Consider the following 22,666-nt stretch of genomic DNA (forward strand, 5'->3'; position numbering starts at 1 on the left):
ATTGTGTACTATTTTATATGAACATATATGAACGGTTTGCCTTTATGGCCTATCGCTTAAATAAGTATACAACGTACATTTTGTTGGTGTTTTTGTTGTCACGGCAATTACCTATACCTAAATACATTTTCGTTTGACATTGTTGTATACTTCATAATGTATTAGTATTATGACGATGTGTGCAGCTTGCATTGAACCAAGGGTCGAAGGTCTTCTTTTATTTATTTATTTTTTTGCGCACATGTTTATATTTTACAGCATGGTACATGCGTTACTCTATTATAGTTGCATAACTGCGCCGCAAAGTTAAATTACATTTAAACGAAATTTTATCTCTATATAATCGTGGTGATTTTTTTTTAGCTTAAAAACAGATCAGTAGATCACAAACTTTTACTATGATTTATTATATGTAAAGCTAAAAAGATGAGCGACGTTTCTCCAAAACGATAGCGGGTCACGATACCGATTTCGGATGATGTAACGCGCTTACTTATTGCTGCACTGAGCCTACACGAAATCGATCAATTCGGACTAGTGAATAGTATATTATAGTTGTATAATAATACATAACGCATGAATGTCTTTATTACGAAATACATTTAATTTGAAGCATATACAACTCAGAGACGTCCCCATTCTTTGTCGTAGTATTAACCTGATATTATTTAGAAAAATCGTGTTTATGATTATTCTGCATTCGTAAGGGTTATTTATACCGGTTATGATGACAAACCTCATATATACCATTATGTTGGTAACATCTGTATGAGTATGTCTAAATAATTATCTTTAATCATATAAATAAATAAGTACCTATTAATGCTATTTTACTAAATTTTTGCACTCGTCAGTCATAAAACATTAACTTTTTGCATAAATATTATTAAAATTAGTTATAGGTATAAATTAGAGAAAATATATTAAATATTTATCACTTATTGGATGTATATGTCGGATACATTTTAATATCAATATTCAAGATGCAATCGATCAATATGCCTTACCAATGTTTCATAATGGTGACGTACCTATATGTATCTCTAAAAAACATATTTTTTTTTTGCAAAGGGATATTCATTATTTAAACACTTAGGCACTTTTAATTTATACTGAACTTAATGTTATCATTATGATCATACAGTCAACTATTATACAATTAATCAAGTTTAAAGTATATTTATCATTATTAATAGAATAAGTTTGCTGGTACAATTATGTTACTTTTATTCAAATTTTATTTTATACAGTGCAACAATGCAATAAATACATTTCATTTTATTGTATCCCACGTAGTTTGCATTTATTGAATAAATATATTCATGTCACATAATTATTACTATTGCAATTTAATACCCAACTCCAAATATGTTTGAAGTGAAATAAATTACATTTCTCAACTAGGACGTTTTATAAATTGTATTTTTGTTTCCTAAGACTAATTGCATTCACAAACTATAATGCAATGTTTTTTTCTACTTTATAGTAAGTACTTTTGAATTCAACACTTAATGTTGCTTGTGCAAGTTTTTACTCTGATTTAAAATTGAAATTAATTATAACTAGCTGTAACTTCTTATTTGCACTCGTTACCTACAACTGGTAATAGGTTATTCCAGTTATTCTTTTCTCGAATATTATAGTAGATTTTTTTATTGTATTCGTATCGTGTCCTAGTGATCCGATAAAATTGTATGACCTTCAGCAAAAACCAGATTTGCTCATCTAGAAATAGGGTGACAGATGGGAAGGGGAAAGAAAGTCACTGAACTGCGGAGAAATCGGAAACAGCAGCTGAGATGTGGCCAGCCGAGATTGTATATATGTATTATATGCGTTCATGTGATGGAGTACCTCAATGGGTTATCGCGTCTAATAACCAACATCAAGCAACTTTGTTATTGGCATGGAAGACGTGTGTAACAGTTTTTCCTAAACAGTTAGTTTAGAATGGAACCGTGGTCAGAAACATATATATTCCGGCAAATAGTGTGAAAAAATCTCATGACCCCATCTTCTTCGTGTACCTACAATAATTAAATATTAAATTCTTGGATTTAAAGTTCTCGTGTTAACCTGCAGAGAACCTATAGATTTTCAAATAAATAATTGATTAGCGTAAACTTTGTGATGTTTAGATATTTGAAACATGTATACAATCGAGTTTTCAGATAATGATTTTAATTATTATATTATATATCATAGAATAATTGTATTAATATCTTATATATAATATGTTACTTTACAGTTTTGTGCAAAGATAACTCTGTATACAATCACGTTGCTCCTGTAATAGTTAACTTCTTGCAATAATGCGACAGCTGTAACGAAGAGTTCAAAAAGTAATTTTGGAAGTTTTGTTCGGAACGCTTAAACTTTTATAAACTCGATAAAAGGAAGCCAGCCGAAAATAGAACCTATAGGTACCAGAAGAAAATCGATTCAAAGGAACGTTTACTGTGTTTATGTTATATATTCAGTTTTCATCTGTAGCAAACCATCTCCGAAAGTATATAACTATTTATGTGGTGTGGAACACCGCACTGTCGGTACGGTTGTTTCCAAACGGAAAACAGACCTGATAATAATGCAGCTGTGAAGATTATACGAAAAAAATAACAATACTACACCAGTTTGCTCCAATTGTATTATCAATCGTTGTTATTTAGATATAATATATATAGTCTAAAGGTTACACGAGCATTCAGCCTCAAAATAGAAAAAACGCTATACTTATCGGTTTACTGCACTATACACATGTGGGTCATGTTAAATATTTGTTTTGGATGGCTGTGAGACGTCCTTGTCATGTTATGCCTTTAAAATACCGGTAAAAACCGTTCAGTAAATTAATGACAACCGTGATTGTTTTATCGTACAATTTGTCCGAAGTTCTTAAGAGCATTGATATTTTTCAAATACAGTAGTCATTGAGCTACTAAGATAGTATCTCGTAGATGTTCATAAGAATTTGAATTACTTATTATATTAACAATAAATCAAATGGATATAATAATATCACATGTTTTTATTGACCAGCCATTAATATATGAATTAGGTAGGTACTTATTTTTAATAGTCTCAATTAAAGATATTTGAAAATAAAGAAGTCTTTTTTTTTCGAGACTTGTTATGATTTTTGTCTTTTATTATATTTTGTGTCTATGTGTCACTGTCGTCAACATGTTTGGTCATTCTCGTCCAAGTTGATGTATCATAAATTAATAACCAACAAAACCATGAAATTTGACATTCCACCATATATGTGGCCAGATCCCACCCGAAAATCGGACATACTCTTATTTTTTATGTCATCGTCTGTGCTAACGCTCCTGCATCAATTCTCGTACGAGTCGTTGGTATAGGACAATAACATCTATTAATTTTTCTGTTATTCAGATCTTAATCATGAATAACCTAACGACTGATATATTTTAAAACGAATAATCTTACATCTTATGATTAAATAATCTTAATTGTAATTACCTGGATATTTGATACATCGAGACAAAATAAATCATAATTCCAACATAGGTAGTAAATTAGTTCGTATATATTGAAAACAAGTTAGTGGGTATCACATTATAATTTCGTAAGTACAAAATGAATCGCATGACAGATGTCGCTGAAATGTCAAAATACTAAAAGAAATCGTAATTATTATGTAGTGTTCATTAAAACATATAGCCGATCATCAGAATAATATTCTAATATTACTGTATTAGTGTGTATTCGTTGAATTAATTTTCAAAAACCGTTAAGTAAAAATACCGCAAACATCACAGGATATCGTCGTCTTCTTTCGGCAACCAGGCCATCTGTCGCAGGTGTGAGTCCACAGATGTGGAACCAGCAGCAGGCCGTCTGTTTTACACTCATCGAAAAATATACAATGTTACTACACGTATTACGGCGTGCACCCATAACGACCAATATACATATTTTTATAAATGAATTAAAACTAAATTATTATTCATATGACGGACGATAAACAAAAACGGCGTGTGCCAACAAACAACACTTCTATTATAATACTACGCGTATATTATAATATCGTTGTCGATCATACTATTATAAAATTATTAATGATGATTATTTTTTTTTTTGCGTATCGGTCAACCGGTCGTAATTCCCGGTTACTGCTGCTGATGTTGTTGCTGACACCTTATACGGTTAGCCAGACGACATTGCGAAAACGTTGGATCACATAAACGGCTGGGACGACCTTGCCTAGTCAACAATATCATTATTGTATATCATATTTATATATACAATATATGCTCTATTGTTGTTGATGTAATTCACAAAACTGTGTTTTTTAAATATATTTTTTTTAAATAAATCGCATACGGCAGCCAATAATATCCGACCGTAAGCTATATACACCATGTAGGTACGTGTATAATATATGTGCTGCAGTATACGTGTACAACAACACTTAGAATATTTAATGTTTTTAATATTATCTTTTTCCTTTGTAATATAATAATTGTTGTTGTGTTCAACATGAACATCGATTCAATTAGCGTTTTTTTCGTTTTATTACCGAATATAATTTTATAACTGTTTAATTGAATTATGTTTTTTTTTTTTTAATATTAGTACCTACCTACCTTTAAGTTGTTATTGTTTTTGAATCAATGTTTTTCGTTTTTATGCGTATGCAATGTATAGAAATAATTTATACGTTACGCGTTAGAAAATACAAGTACCTAGGTACGTTTATAATAATAATTATATTAATTTATATATATCCATAAAAATAATTAGAAAGTATAAACTCGTGTGTTATATCGATGAAGTTGTTAGTTATTTTCCGCGGGGTCAGTGTTTACACTGATCGTAGAGTGTAGACATTAATATATACAGTATTGAAATGGCCAGTGGTCGACCATTTATCCGTTTACTTTGTTTTGGTAATCATTGCAAAACGCCTACAATTTCTCTTTAGGTCTATATTTTTTCAAATATTCTTTGTTTAAAGAAATATGTATAATATATTATTATTTATCATGGTTATAATCATAACATTCATAAAGCACAAACAAAATATTTATTGACCTATTTTGATTGTGTGTAGCAAGTGTATGATTTTTAAGTATTTGTATCCATAACACATTGGCATGTGTAAATAATTGAATGGAAAATATAACTTTTTATTTCATCTGATTTATTCCATAACTTGACTCAATTTGATATTGCAAATCTCGTCTATACGCTGTCTGTGCCTTAAATTATTTAAAAAACATAGTGTAACGCGATGAAAGCAAACTATTCGTTCGTCCGCATGCTTAGATAATTCCCCCTTCTGTTCAATATTGGTCATGTACATACATGCAGTAATGTGTCATTTGCGACTCCCGCTACGCATCGTTTGTACTACTTATGTAATATTATTATAGTCAACTTCATTATCTTTTACGCTTTTATAGCATAATATAATCCGTAAAATAAAATTAATTCGACTACGAATTATTTCGTCATGTTGTTCGTCCCTGTGCATGTGTGTAACTGTGTGAGTAATGTATGAAAATAAGTTTCAACGTTGCACTCTCGAAACCAGAGATAACGCACACAATTCCTCACTTAGATATCTTACACTTGTATTATACGTAGGTATACCGTACATAACATATCCATGATACAGTCCATATATTTTTACCAGATTGTTTTTAAGGGTCAATCATGTCCCGTGGGACTGATGAAGTATAATGAATCACATATGTAGTAGTCTCCAAGGAACAGGCGGTGTCCTAAACTTATTCCTAGTTTTTGGAAAGGATTTTACGTAACCCAAAACGTTATGGACGTAATTGTTATAATCGTATTGGCGTTTAACCGGCGATCGAAATTCTAGTACACATCGCTAGACGGGTTTGTATCGAACGTCGCCTCCTTAAATTAGATATTACATAATATCATGTACCTGTATACGTCCCATCGCTGCAGCATCGGCAGTTTCCCGCAGGAAACCGTAAGCCGGCCGTCCGTTGTCGTTTTATCTGAATCTTGTTCACGAGCATAATTATAATTATTATTATTTACTATGTGTTATACCAACACTGTAGGTCTGCAGGAAATTTTCATTTCCATAAAAAAATTATATTTTACCAATTATCCGTTTGATATGATATAGCAACAGCTCGTATCATTATTATTATTTTTGTCTCCCGCGGGAATGTTTTCGTTTTGCCCTCTGCCCGCGTCGATACCCTGAGTCTGGAACAGGTTTATTATTCTCTTTTCTATATACATTATTATTTTATTATAATACCTACGGCTGTTTGTCGTCCGGCCGTGACATTATAATTTTGTATTATAGTCTCTTGTGTTTCTCCGTTCAGAGCTCCGCGGTCCATTTGCGCCCCGGATCTATTAATAACACCTCTGTGCGCGCGTGAGTTGTGGGTCTCGGCGGTGGTTCGTGTTTAACGATAACACCGGGTGAGGGAAAGAAATATATTATATTACATGTATAAAAAAAAAATAAAAAAATATCCATTGCGAACACGGACGACGATTGTATGTGCTATTAATTATTCATTAAACACGTATATATGCACCTCGTTTGTGTGTGTGTCGCACTGTCGCCCACGCCAACTGGTTCGACGCCATAGTCATCTCTTGTCGGTGGAAATGTCATTCGCGTAATGTACTATTGTGTTCCTATTATACGACAGTGCAACGGCCGCGCGTATCTGAGGGTTATTTCTTATCGCCTCCGTCTGCCACGGGATTTTACGTGAGATAAAACTACGATTAGAAGAAACGGGTAACATTCGTTTAATACCCTGTATTTCCTATGTGGCGATCGTTTTGAAGAGAAACATTTATTACGACTAGTCTGTTTTTGTACATACTATGTACGGCTGATGACAAAAATTAGTGCACGCATTACGTTATTTAAGTATTCGATTTTGTTTTCACTAATTTATACCTGCTTGAAATTCTATAATCATAAGTTTTTTTTTAAATATCATTGATCCGAAGATTGTGTATAAATCGTGTCAATTATAAAATTTTATATTTTATTAATTTGGGTTTAATGTGTATATAGTATCTCAATTTAATTACTATATTACAATTATGAAAAAACGCACCCATTCACGTATGTTCGTATCGGTCGATCGAGCATGCGTTTTTTCGTGATTATCAATCAAATTATAATATTATTAATATTTTGGATATTCGTTAAATGATAGTTGATATACCAGCTATAAAAAATAATTGTATTTGATGTAGTGTCTGTATTTATATGTTTTGATTGTACCCATGGGTAAAAGGTACGTTGTTCTTACATTTCTAGAGTTGAGGAATTACTATAAATGTATAAAGTTTCTATGTCGTCTATGTTATTGAACAATAGAATAGAATTATTCCCTGCTAGAGTCGTATCTTCATTAAACTTCGATTTGCTCTGGTTAGTTGTGCACGATATATCTACTCGTTTTGCCGTCTGCAGAATTTGTTCCGACGGCCAAGTTTTGAAATTTTTTTCAAGATTATTTTTATTAATATTTTGAACATGTACTTTCACGTAAGATCTAAGTTGCGTAATTGGTTCGTTAAATAAATTGTATATTTTAAACATTGAAAATGCAGCGTTCTGATAGAAAATGATCCCATGTCCTTGTGTTTGAGTATATGTACAGCATATGTGTGTTTACCTATATGTATACATCAGACGTTCCTATATACATACTACTTTGCACAGTGTGTGTATGTGATCGAGATCTCGATAAAAAAAAATACACATTGTTGCAAGGAATGAAATAAAATAACAATATATGGTTCTATGATGATGCGCTTTTTTATAATATGGTAATACATAATACCTATGCAATAAAATTATGTGAATGCGATTACTGAAAGATAATGTAATAATTGTCGTTGTTATCCACTATGGTAAACAGCGGTGAATATACGGGTTATGTGAATACACACACTGGACATATTTATATTTATGTATAATATGTAATTCATTAGACAAACTGCATTTGTCTTTCAGTAAACACTGCAATACGTTTGTTATGACATGTGTGGAAAACGAGCAAAAGGAGTGCATCACGTTTTGTGCCACACCATTTTTATTACGTTTGAATAATTACTGTTATAGTGTAATTGAATTGTTTCATCCAATTATTATATTCAAGTGACAAGAAACACGCCTATTTATGCAATATACAAGCAAACATAATTTATTTAAAAAAAATATGAAATGTATCATTTGGGTCGCAAAAATTTAAACTCGTATATTTTATGCACAACCTATTATAATACAGGTGAATATTATATTTATTATACCTGTTATAACATTGTATGGAAAACCATAAATATGTGTCTATGATTTGTGTATACAATCTCTTGTAATATTCAATTAATAATATACATCTGCGATCAGTGGTTCCCAAACTTTTCATATCAGACGTGACCCACTTTTCACTAACTATTTCACGGCTCACACCTATTTTTTAGTTTACCTTATTGGTCATTAGGGAAGGGATCAATGAATATTATATAATACATATTTATAGTAAAAGACTAGAAGGTATATGTAGTATGATTGAAATTTAATAATCTGGCTGCGTGATGTACTAAATCTTTATACCTTCACATATTGTAAACGCTGAACTTCTCGCTATTATTAAATAGGAGCGACGAACTATAACATTAACCAAAATTAATACTACCTACCTGTGTAAACGATACTCCCTGAATATTTGTTGTTGTAAATAAATAATGTTTAATTAGATATAAATAAACATGATCATTTTTCCAAATTATTATGATGAATTATGTACAAAATATACACAAATCGATAATTTTAAATGTTTTTTGTGTTGTATTCACTCCAAAAAACTAATCAGCTGTTGAGAAAATCTATGTCTTCTCTTACATAAGTCAAAATATTTTGACTAGGTATACACTTTTTAACTCAACGAATTGATGAAGTATTTTAACGATCGATATAAACATTCGGATATCAAAAACGTACCATTTTTGGCGAAACAAACGAGATAAAATTACGTATAATTAGCCTGACAATTAGAACATTATGGCACGTATTAAGATGACTAGGATGCCGTTGGGGGAGATGTCTCATATTATGTTATATTATTATGGTTAAGTGATGCTTACGCATTGTATTGTAGTGAGCGCGGGTAATGTCAGCGACCGGGGATTTTTCGGATCCGCGCCGCTGCCGTTTCCGGGCTGCAGCGCATTTCCTCTTTGGTGGTGCTCGCAACTAATTTCAATTAGACTGTACGGCACGCGCGCACGGCTGAAATCTAAATCTGATGTATGAAATATGTATGTATGTAGGTAGGCAAGTATACTACATACTTTTCCTAACTCGCAGAGACGAAAACTTCGAAAAATGTCATTGTCTGGCCTTTAGTTACAACTCATAAACCGCGAAAACCAATCAACATCATAATAACTTTTTCAACTTTGTTAATAGCCCTTAAATAGGTGTATTATTAATAATTTATTATATTGTATGATTGTATTACGTGCCGTGTGGGACCGTGTATAGTTACTATAATAAACTATGTTATTATTGTTTGCGATCGAGAATATCGTTATATTAGCAATAATAATAATGGCGGGTGTCGGTAGAGGGAGGGAGGGTATCTTAAGTTTAAGTGTGACGGCGGTGGCTGTAGTGGTGGCTGCGGAGCAGGAGGTAAAGTCAACGTCCTGGTGGCGACGGCGGCGATGTGCGACCATTGGAAACCGCATCGGCAACGGCAGCAGCAGCGTATAGTGTCCTTGACCCGACAACAGACGGTCCGATGTCCTTTCGGACGTGCAAGTCTCTTTCTTGAATACATATATATATATGCGATCTCTGTGTACAAACTATAGTCGTCATATGTGTGTGCAGAATGATTGAACAATAACTGTCATATCTATCTCTCTCACTCTTTCTCTCCCTCAACGCGTATGCGTATTTTTCTTACAGTAATACACACTCGCACAATGCAAAGTACGTGATGAGTACTGAGTATATAATATATAGATTATAGGTATTATACACACGTAAATCCGATTTGAAACCATGGAATAAAATAAAATTTTCTTTTTTTTCTCTCTCTTATTATATTAACCCTTGTCATTATTTTACTGTCAAAACTATTTATGTATATATCGTTCTTTCAGTTGTTGATACCAGTGTTAAAAGCTGTTTAGCGTAAATTTATAAAATTTTAAAATTAAAAAAAAATGTATATAAATGTGTGAGTGTGTGAGGGCGTCGTGCCTTATGGTTACATATACAAACACAACTTTTCATTACAATAGTGACCACCCTTCGCACAGACTGGCTGTTGTCCGTTGTGACGCTGTCCGCCTGGTCCATTTTCGAGAAATTATAACCTTAACTAATTATTTAGTATACGTATATTTTTTCAAATAATTGTTGTTAAACTTAACCTGTGTTTGATTTTTGCTGTTGTGGCTTCCCGTTATCGCCATGTTGTATGTTTAACGCATTTATTATATCGCTTTTCACAATGAAAAAACATAATGGTATGATGTATACATTATATATATTATCTAATTATTTTCGTTCGTTTCATATGCTGTAGCGTAATATTTCTTGTTCGTGGAACAGAATTGAAATCATTAATTAATAACGCGTATTATTTTGAGACTGGGTATAAGTAGTAGTAGTATTACAGTGCTATTATATAAAAACGTATACGACAGGCCGAGACTTTGTGCTGAATTATTAAATATTTTAATAACTTAATTTTTTACATTTGGTTTTTTTACATATTATTTAATGTTATATGTGTATTTGTGTATAAAGGTATAAAAAAGGTGTAGTAGATATTATAGATATTGTTGTATTTCTCAAAAATATGAATTTTACACTTCCCACAGGCACTATTAAAACAAAAATCAATACCTTCTGTACAGCGGGGTTCAATATGGAATTAAAATAATTATCAGACTTGCGCAGTGCAGCATACGCTTATTTAATAGTAAAAATATGTAATTACATAAAAGTCTGCCCTATAATCTTGATCATATATGCTCTGGATACGCAGTGTGTAAACATCAACCTATTTAAAGGTGTTTAATCTGATTAGCACGCACATTGAGTCCTCACCCCGCAAATCCTAACATATGTTTAAAAGCTGCTAATTCATCCCGTGTTATAATGTTTTTTTTTTTTCACTAATCTGCTGCTACCGAGTGCGTTTAAGTCTCCGGACTCCAACGACTACTTCCAATTCACGCCCCTGTGAAAACCTGCGCCCTGCCTCATTTCCTGTCGGGCTGACAGAGCTATTGCTTGGAGGAGTGGGCGTTCGCGATTAAAATAATAATGGCAACAACAAAAGAAACGAAATGTACTACGGTGACGATATAGTGTGTTTGCATAATCAGACGCGGAATGATTGGCGTCGGCGGTAGTATATAATAATAGAATTTTATTGTATTACTATTTACCACCAGTAATACAGGTAGAGTGAAAAAAATAGACCACAAATAATTTTTTTCAGTGTCTGGGCAAGGACAATGCCGATAATATTATATGCCTAGTAGCACTATTATTAATAGCTGTGCGCGTAAAATACCACGTGACCGTCGTCGTCGGACGACTCAATTTGCCTGACAAAATGCGGTCAACAGCCGTGTGTGTACCTATATAATATATTATGATAATAATAATAAATCGTTTTCTTTCCCTCTCGGACGGACCTAAACGCTGAATGACCTCATCGCCTAGTTGCGTATGCGGGACGCGCGCTAACATATACCGTTTTGCGTCGCGAGTATTCCTGTTTGCTATACAAGACTGTGGAAAGGGAGGGTCACTTCAGTAGCAATGACAATAATGTATATGTATATAATATAGTACTCGCGTCCGGGGAAGGTCGTTTTTTAACGATTATCGTCACGAACTTGCGGTCTGTGAGCCAGCATATAAAGGTATTACCGTATACGATACAACCGTGTTATGATGTATAGGATATCTGAAAACAGGCCGCGCAAAAACAAAAGTCTTCCCAAGAGATATTACATGGAATAACTATATCTTTTATATAATATATGATCTATAATATGATAATACCTTAAATAAATTCAATATTAAGACTGAATTAAGTTCTCTATGGACATAATCATGTAATTTATCGCCTTAGTTGATTACCATCATTTAACTTAAAGTAAAATATTATGAAATATTACTCAAAATATAAACATGAAGTGTTTTCAAACTGTAGCAAATGTATTATATATAGTACAATATAAAATGTATTAAATGTATTAAAAATAATACAATACCAAGTGTTCAATAATATAAAGATTTATATTGAGGTATCTATGCATTTAAAAAATTTTACTTATATTTAGGTACTTGGGAAATTGTAAATAACAATTTAAAAATGTTCCCAGTAAGTAGATAATAAAATATAAAATATATAAACGATAATTTGGTATATTTTTACAACTGTGTGTCTCTTTGATGTAGATGTGCTCTTTAACATCCCTTAAATTGCGCTTGCTATGTCTATGATGTACACGTATATATAACCGCCGGATAGGTGTCGTATTCTTCTCTCTTTGATTCCGATTTTCCATAGACGACCCGCGGGTAGTAGTTTTTGAACGCTCAGACAGTCTTTTGCCTATAGTTTTTATCAAGTATACCTAAAATATTATTATACCTACATCGATCGCAACCATACATCATGTCGTTCTCTATTCGTTATCGGCCGCGTCGAGACATTCTCGTCTAGAAAGTATACACGACGCGATAAAGACCATACGGACGAGACCTAATTCCGCGTCGCACAGGCGGACGTGCGCGCTGTAGCTTGTCCGTCAAAGTTTTCGATTGTAGTTAACCCGGTTATATTATTATAGTAGACAGGGGAGACGCAGTGTGGTGATCGGAACGATCGATTAAGTCGTCGTCTGGAGTTTATTCGATGATTAGTTTAGACACGCTGTACCTGTATTATAATATATTGTGCATATACTGCGTATGTACCTAGTACCTACACAATAGTATTAACACGTCAAATTAGTTTCTTTCTCAGTTTATATCATGTCTTCGTTTTTTGCATAATTGATTGTGATAAATATATATATAAATATATACCTGTGTACATACCTGTGTATCATGATTTTATATTGTTAAAAAAATTAATCATGAATCGTACCGATTACGTAAACCGTACCTATACCCTACACTCATTATGATCATGCTCGTTACATTCTAATAAATATATTATGTGTTTAAAAATTACTTTTCATAATTAATTGCATCGATTAGGTAGACCCGACTCGGGTTGTCCAGGGTGCAATGGTTATTTTTCCTTATTTTCAAATTCAAATCGAAAATATTTGAGTCTATCGGCGTCGTTAAAAACATGTTGTGTTGACAATTGCGTCGAAACTACTTTTTTTTCGGCCGCTTCACAAACGTCTGTGTTTGTACAGTATATGTGGACCCATCATTAATAATTTTGACTTTGTAGTTAAAATAATGTATACAATTATGAGGGACACACTCTACATATTATATATTATATCTCACCTAAACTCTGCGTGTATACGTGATGATAATAAACATCATTTGTATATTGTTATCAACATAGCGTTATGAACCAGTGAAAGTGTATAATATGTGCAGTTGAAAATCCGGCGACAATGTAACGTTGCACAATAAACCGTTTTCTATAATATTATGTGTGTTCTATAGAAGTTTGGCGGGTACATGTTATTATTATTATTATTATTGTTATTATTCGGTCATCATAAATGTGTTTTGTGTGGCCGATCTTCATCGCGGCACACTAGACGCAGCTATTATGCTGTAGGTAATATAGGTGTAATATATATACATAATATATTAATATGTTACAGTGGGTATGGAACCAAGTATTTTCGTTAGCGATTGTTTCCATCGCATACCTTTTATAATAACATATTATACGGTGTTAAAAAAACACTTTTGATTTGTGAATGTACACTGTATATATATATATAAGGCATAGGTATATAGCAATTATATTATTTTCTCGTCAATGATACTTGTTTGAATAACTGCAGTTCCTACATGCATAATATATACGCCCTCCGTCGATTCTGCATTTCTGCCTAATAACATATACACGTTAACGTATATTATTTTATTGTCTTATAATAGGGGGCGATATCAATCTGCGACACGGTCGGTTTGGTTCTTCGAGGTGTTTATAACATAATGATGTATTTAATAATATATGCTTGCGGGTCGAATAGAAAGTCGAAACAGATATATGCAAGTCAACTTTCGACCAAAGACCAAAAGTATTTTTTTTCTACGCGCTCACTTAGTCCAGAAATTGTTGTATATGATAATAATATGTAACCACTGCAAGGGTACCATTCAGTCGCCGCCGCAAATACAACGGATTATTCAAACATGTTCTGTATTAAACTGTTAAAAAAAATCGAAAACGAATATGCGTTTGGTGGGTTAAATTAAAACAGTATGTATAGGTGCAATATACTGCGTTAATAAATGAAGAGAATTTATATTTTGTGCTTAACCTGGACCAAAAAGTGTTTGTTTCTCCCATGGGCGTCTTCACTTGTATTTGCAGTTATAAAGTGTCGTTTACCTATATATCATACTTGTATAGATATACTAATGGCGATGCACATGAGTACATATACGTCTATATGATGGCAGTGGCGGTGTACTTAAAAAATAAATTCAACCTTGACACGCGACGAGGTGAAAAATAAATTTGTCGCATTCGACCGTTTTACGACTGAAGCGCGTTTGTACCGACACCGCTAAGGTTATAAATCTCACCGAGATGTCCTCTCATCTCGTCGATCCTATATATTTAATATCGCTGGCCATTGCGCAGTCGTGTCTGCAGTGTGGATAAGTGATTTCGCATTATTATTATAATATACGTATACATACATTATATATAATGTATTATTCTCGTTGTGCCGCGTTTGTGTCGGAGGCAAAATGATACACTAGATATATAATATTATATATATATATAAATCGAAGATTTCGTTCCGCTGGTAAAACGGGGTTAACGCGTGACGAAACGATGACGAGTAGTTAGTACCTACCTATACTTCGACGTGAGAAAAAGTCCATATTTCAACTTTATGTCGCTGACAATATAACGTGTCTTCGTATACGCCACACCGTAGGTATGTATATATTATGATGACACGTACCTCCTATATATATAAGCAATTGGAATTTTCCTGAGAATCGTTCGTCGATAAAATGTCGTGCAGAAAAAATAAAAATCACGATTCGCGATAACGAAATAATATACAATAACTACGTCTGTTCGACAGACGGTGGCTGTTATCACGGCCTATTCGTATGTTATATTATATATTATTTATGCGGGTACTACTATATTATGATGTATTTATCCCACAGATATCATCTCTGGCGATGGTACAACCAGTGTACTTGTAGTATCTATACAAGATTTTTCCGGGGAAGGACTAACCGCTGCAGATAAATATAAGTTAAAAGTTATAGTTAGTGCTGTCAACTTTACTCTTCCTCTACTAACCTAACTGTCACTGCGGATTGTACAGTATTACCGTTTACTCTATTTGATTCAAAAAATATGCTACACTTACATCAGTGTTTATATGCGACAGAATTTTAAACCCTATATACAATAATATTCTATCATATATATTTTACACGCGTTACGTTTCGGCGTAAACTTTGTGCCTGGCATTTTTCCAAAAGCGGCATGTATATGTGATTGAGTGGCCAACTTTTCTCGTCGACGTGCGTACTCATATCCTGTTCCTATATAATATATTACATTACTTATTGTATCACACGCGTCAATATATATATAAGTATAGTAGGATGTGCGTAAAGCGGCCTTGATTGGCGCCATCGGCGCGGCGATACGTGTCGCAATGCCGCGGCCTTTTTTGCCGCACTCGTCGCGAGAAATTTCGCAAATTTCGCAAATTTCGCAAATTCCGATTTTTTTATTGTTATTATTATTATATGGTCTCCGCCACCGTAATACACGAGATGTGTGTACGTTTCGAAAGACTGCGGGACGAGTAGGACGACGATGAAACAGTTTATGTATATATATACATAACCGGTAGTAGGTATACGCACGTCCGAGGAAATCGGAGAGACTCGCGCGCGTGTGTGGCGTTTCTTTATATAGGTATATACGAGTTTTCCCGTTTTGAACCATAGCGCCGTCCTTTCTGCAGCAGTGTATGTGCCTAATTAATGTCATAAAATAACGTATCCGTGGCGATCTATTATACAACTCTAGTATACGCAATCGGATGATTGAATTGCTGGGAAAATCGTCGAATGTCGTACTATTCGTAATAATGGATATCATAATATTAGTCTGTACGTTTGTGCGAGGTGATGTAGGCGGAATAAATAATATATACTGAGCGACCCTGCTAGGTGCGTCCGAGGTTTGTAATCGAAACGTCCAATTTAAATTCGCGCTCGTTTTCTCCAGCTGCAATCGTCATTGTTTTAAAAAGGTGTGTGTGCCACATTATTATATTATTATATATGACCGCGGCCCCTTCATTATGCGTCGCGCGAAAACTTCCTGTCGTCGCGACCATTACAATATAATATATACCTCTCGTCCGAATCGCGTTGTCGCTGCGACTTGTGCAAATCGCTTGCTACCTGTATACTATATTACGGCTTCTATTATTTTCAAAGGTAAGCAATAATGACGAAATCGACGTCCGGTCGCGGCGCCCGATAATCTTTGGGGCGTGAACGTTTGGTATGAATTTGTAGAATAACTATTATATGTACGTATCGGCTATAACTACATCATTATGTATTATTATAATCGAAATGCTGCAGTATATCACCTCTGTGTTTCGCACTGATGACGAAATGCGCAATTACCGAAAACTATAAGTACCTATATATATATATACTTTTATACCTATATTTGGTATACGGCGTTTTGTGGATTTTGGGGTTTTAATTAATAGCTCATAGAGAAAAGTTATGCGCATTGTATTATTATGTCATCATACATCCATTTCAGGTATAATATACCTATCTACTATACAACAGTGCAGCACCTACGTCATTGTAATGTTTACGTTTTTCACGCAGCGCCGCATATCATTGCAATATTTACCGTAATCGCGGTGTTATGTGTATTCATGTAAAATAATATATTATGCATTCTGTAAACTAACGTTCTCGGTTATTTTTTTATAACAGGGGCAAATATGCAACGGTCAGGAGGTGTCGAGACAAACAGACCGGTAAACAGTATGCGGCAAAGTTCCTGCGGAAACGTCGGCGGAACGCCGACCTGCGACCCGAAATCCTACACGAGGTGGCCGTGCTGGAAGCTTGCACATACAACAGCCGCATCGTCAACCTTTACAAAGTGTTCGAAACCAGTACCGAAATGATATTGTTACTAGAACTGTAAGTACACATGCTAATATGATGCAACGTACGATTTATATATGAAACCGCAGAATAATCTCATAATCGCCATTATTAGGTGAGGAATTTACCGTCGTATTAAACCGTCCTGTAGTCCAATACATTTAAACAAAGTTATGCAAATTAAATGTACAACTCAAACCTAAACTATTGTATATGAAGGTTTTATATCTATTTATCCCTTACATTACCTTTATGGTTGCAATATATCACTTTATTGGTATTAGATCGTTGAATATATGATCATAATTTGCAAATACTGTTTACTTACAAAAATAAAAATCATCATAACACACATGGCCTTCATTTAACATATATTATTTTATAGTACATAAATTATTATTTTAATTGTTAATATTTTTTTAAACTTTTTAGAAAAAACAAACGATACAATACGTACGAATTTTTTTAACAAACGCGTTGGTCTACTTCTTTAATTACACTTATTGTCTGTTTTATGTTGTATATTTTATGTGTGCTGTGTGTACATACCCACAGAGTATATTATGCATATTATATATTTTTTTTTAAATAGGTTTCAAAAGGTTGGTCGACATCTCAGAAAACTGAGTGTACCTACCTATATATAATATTGTGTGGTTTAGTGTGTGAATAATGGTTAAAATTGTTTTTTTTTTTGAGATTTCTAGTGAAAATATAAATGAACTGTAATGAGAATATTTTCAGTAATTATAGGTTTTACCATAATACTGTTATAGATAACATTATTTAAAAAAAATATATCAATGAACATTATAAATATATAGTTACCTAATAGTTAAAACATAATATTATTTTTTAACTCTTGAGTTTAGGACTGTATATTTTAACTGGAATTTGATATCCTGGATGACATCCAAAATTATTATTTATAAAATTATCTCTGTTGTTAACAGTTTTTACCGTTCGTTTTCAGGGCGCCTGGTGGTGAGCTACAAATGGTCCTGGATAAGGACGAAGTGCCGTCTGAACCAGAGGTGGCGCGACTCATGCGACAGATACTTGATGGGTTGCACTACTTGCACACTATAAACGTCGCGCATCTAGACATCAAGGTAAGGATGATAAAAAAAGATGACAAAACAACGTAACGATAAAATCATTTTCTCGGAACTTTTTCTAATAATAATACACCCATAATTTCCGTTCTTCCTATATAACCTATCATAATGTAATATATGGTAAAATTGTTATTATTATTTAAAGACACCGTACATAGGTTTACTGATTTGTTGTTTAAGCTTGTTGGTTTGTTTTAGTATAATCGTTAAACCACAGGATCCGTTAACCGTAGAGCGGACGAACGATTCTAAAACTCCAGTACGTCCCTCTTCTCTCCCTGTAACTTCACCGCCACCGGACGTCTTGTCAGCTGATAAATAATATTATTATTCCTCACCCCACTCTCTTTTGTCTACATTAGTGTAATATTCTTATTACAATATACGTGTGGGACTTGTGTATAGTGTGTGGTGATGAATGAGGTTGTTGAAATGCGTATTGTGTGCATGTGTGTGTGTACAAATGACATCCATAAACCTCGCAGCCAGAGACAATGCAGTGTTTTAAATAATATGTATTTATACTTGATATAACTCGATTTTTGACTGGAAATATTATTACCGGAAATGAGTGAAAAACTCGTCGTTATTCGAACAAGTTGAATTATCTCACGCGCACAAATAACTACAGCTGCATCTTAGTATTGAATAAATGTTATATTAACTGAACTTTATGAGTAATAAATATCGGAAAAAAATGCAAAGAATAGGACTTTTAATTTTTATTGTATCTTACACGGCTTTACCTTTTGTTTTATATGATTATTATATTATCGTGTGTATCTATGATTCGCATGGGAAACTATTCGTATCATTGCTTTTCAAACAAACACAACAAATCAATTAGTATTTCCTGGGAAATTTATATCGAAAGAATACTCATAATTTTAATAGCCATTAATTACAGACGTTTATGTTCCCAAGACCATTATGCTCTAATTATCGTGTCTGACTATGACAAAACCTTTTAAACGTCTGTATTCTATATTTCTATAGTTCTATAGTCTCCTATCCTCCGATTAAATAGGACTTTTAAGGTTTTTGTAATCGTTCGAATACCGTAATAATTAATAATTATTATTTTATGTATACGCTTGTAGCTTAGTACAATAATGTATTAATTGTTTAGTTATTGTTTTTTAAAATTATTACACGCATGTATGCATATAGTTATACTCCTCCCACAATACACAAGAAAAGTGACTCGTAGTTTAACGTCCACAGTGCAGCTGGTTAGGTCCACGTTTTAGTTGTCAAGTACTCAAGTCGCGTTAGTTGCCCGTTATTTGTTTTGTTAATTAACCGCACGCAAGAGATATGCGCCACCATAAATTAATTATATCAACGTACAGCGTCATTATAATATTTTATCATTATACTATTATAGACGAGCATATTATTATGCTTAAAAATCGTTCACCGTGTCTTCGCCGGTGACAAAAAATTGTTGGCGTTCGCACACAATGGATGTGATTGCTTTTATGAAACATGTATTGGATGTTATTCAATCCAAAAAGACTGGTGATTATTCGGGACGGTCGATGAAAATGTATACGGCGTGAGCGAGTTAATATTATTATTACCGACAGAACAAATTAAATCCCAATTCATTATATAATTTCAGTCTTCTGTGCTTGTATAATGTATACACTATACAGTGTATTATTATATTATACATGTACAAGGACATATTTCGGTAGAAAAAATCAGTCGTATACTAGCGCCGCGTATTCTCCTGTTCCTTCCCTATTTTATACGTATTATATACCTGGCAGCACCGGTGAGAACTGTGGCAGGATATGAGCTCGGTCCTGCGATGCAGCTATGTTAATATTATAATAATTTAATGTGCGGGCAAGCGATTGGTATATACGCATTGTTGTCGGGGTTAGAATATGTATATATGCGCGACGATGGAAGTACTGCCCATTAAATGACGCATCCTGGTTCTCATGTTTTAATATTCACGCTCCGATGGGTTTTTTCGTCCGAGAAAGCAATTAAAACAAAAACTCGAGCGCTGACGACAGGTTTGCGGAGTGTGTCTGGAATTCGGACTAGATCGCTAGAAAACAGTAGTGTCACTACAATACAGCAATATAATATTATATAGTCGGTATAACGGCGTCTCCGCCTTATATGTAAACTTTCTCAGATGTCGTCGGACCATTTCTAAAAATATGTAAGTATTCAAGTACATTCAGATATCATAACACGTGGAAATTTGACGTTTCGAGTTTCAACATATTTAAATCACCACTCGCTCGGTTCAAACACGTATCGGACAAAGCTACAAAATATGCGATTTAACATTGATATTTGATAGAACGTTGTTTTGTTCAGTTTTTTCGAGTTAGTGGCCGTGTTTGGTTATATTATTAGAGAGCCTTTCGGATTTTATGGCCGAATTTATTTATCATTACCGACAGTCTTCTATTAAAAGTATGAACTCGCATATTTAAGGAAAATACCATTAACGGATTGCACATTATTTTTTTATAATGTGTTGGACAGATGCATGTAATCATGTAATCTAGATAGTTCATCACTATTTTATTATATTGGAGGGCTACACGTCGTTGAATCGGAGTTGTTTGAAACATTATACCTACATTTGAACAGTGTACACTGTGTCACGTTGATTTTCTTAACAGTGAATACTTATTTTTTTTTTAATAAATCAACTTTTATAATCTCTAAAAAACTTTTTTTAGGCGAAATTTCTTAAAAATGTTGGTACATATATATGAAAAAGAAAATATATGCTGTAAGGTATTCAAAAAAGTGAAAACTTTAAAAATGCTATTTTGTATAGATTTTAAACAATTTAACAAAAAATATTTTCAATAACTTAATACTCTTTGAATTATTGTTTAACTGCTAAAAGAATCGCCTAATATGTTAGCATTGATAGCACTATATGCCACAATTAGTCATTTGCAGGCAATGGACAATAGCTTTGTAACATTTTATAACAATGGACAATGACAACATTTTGATTATTATTATCAGTTTTTAATTATTGTCGATCGCATTAGCTGTTACGTGGTCTCATTTATAATATTATTATGTACTACGTGGCTCTGTAATATATTATATCTATTATTATTTTCGTCCGGGACGTCTGCAGTTAAATAATAATTGTTATACCACAACAATATAATAGGATTAATATTATTTTAATAAATATGCCGACGCTCGTTCTACATATCTTTTTAGCGCTCTTAACTGTCGCCAAAAATCGCCCTTGGCCTCCGACTGTTCGCTATCACTGCAAAAAAAAATATGTCGTACTTTTGTGCGATCAAAAAACTGATGAGCGTGACCTTATGCAGTCAACTGCTAGGTGCGTAATGCCGTAATTATATTGATAATCGCAATTTGCCATCATCCGTAAACTGCTCGGTGTTATATAGTTACGGTAAGCTCTCTTCGTCGATTTCCTCGTTCGGTCGGATAGGTACACGCAAGTAAAGATGGCGTCGGTAGATGACTCTGTGCGCCTGTGCATAATGCGTTTCAAAACGCGATATATATACTTACGACGCTCACGCAAGAAAAGAAAATGAAGGTACTTTACGGCCATCGTATATACTATATAATATAGTAGCGCATGCAGTAAATTGGTTTGGAAGAAACAAATTGGTTAAAACTCGTCCGATTTGTTGCAACATAATAATACATCATAAATACATTAGGAAATCAATATAACAACGCCACCGCTAGAATATAATAATAATAATAATAATAATAAGTATTAACGAAAACAACGACCGTTGCTAATGTGACCCGTAACACTAGCAGGAATCGCATTTTCTGACAAGACTACAAATCGGACGGCGTTCGTCTTCGGCCGATTAACGTGTCGACAGTTTTTTTTTTTCTGGTGCCAGATATTTTTGACTTTTTTCTCTCTTATCAAACGACCCTATTTTAAACGCTTTGACCATGCTCATCAATTTGGATTGTTGAACGATTTGCATCGTAGAAATCGCACACGCTGGGATTATATAACTTATATTTTAATCGTCATAGGTCTTGCACAACGTGGTTTTGCTCGTGTGTACTACCATCGTTTGCAACTGGTGTTTTCAATAATACTCCTAAATGTTACTTACACATG

The 22,666-nt window shown here is 33.5% G+C and overlaps 1 protein-coding gene across 1 annotated transcript in view; it reads left to right on the forward strand.

Annotated features, from left to right (window-relative positions):
• The window catches only part of LOC111033081 (death-associated protein kinase related-like), a 53,314-nt gene that overhangs the window by 26,833 nt on the left and 3,815 nt on the right, over positions 1–22,666 (forward strand). The window contains exons 2-3 of the mRNA XM_022313671.1: positions 17,249–17,461; positions 18,399–18,537. Of these exons, the coding sequence (XP_022169363.1) occupies positions 17,249–17,461; positions 18,399–18,537 (352 nt within the window). The remainder of the gene's footprint in view (positions 1–17,248; positions 17,462–18,398; positions 18,538–22,666) is intronic.

The sequence above is a fragment of the Myzus persicae genome, unplaced genomic scaffold (assembly GCF_001856785.1).
Source record: "Myzus persicae strain clone G006 unplaced genomic scaffold, MPER_G0061.0, whole genome shotgun sequence".
Taxonomy (NCBI): domain Eukaryota; kingdom Metazoa; phylum Arthropoda; class Insecta; order Hemiptera; family Aphididae; genus Myzus; species Myzus persicae.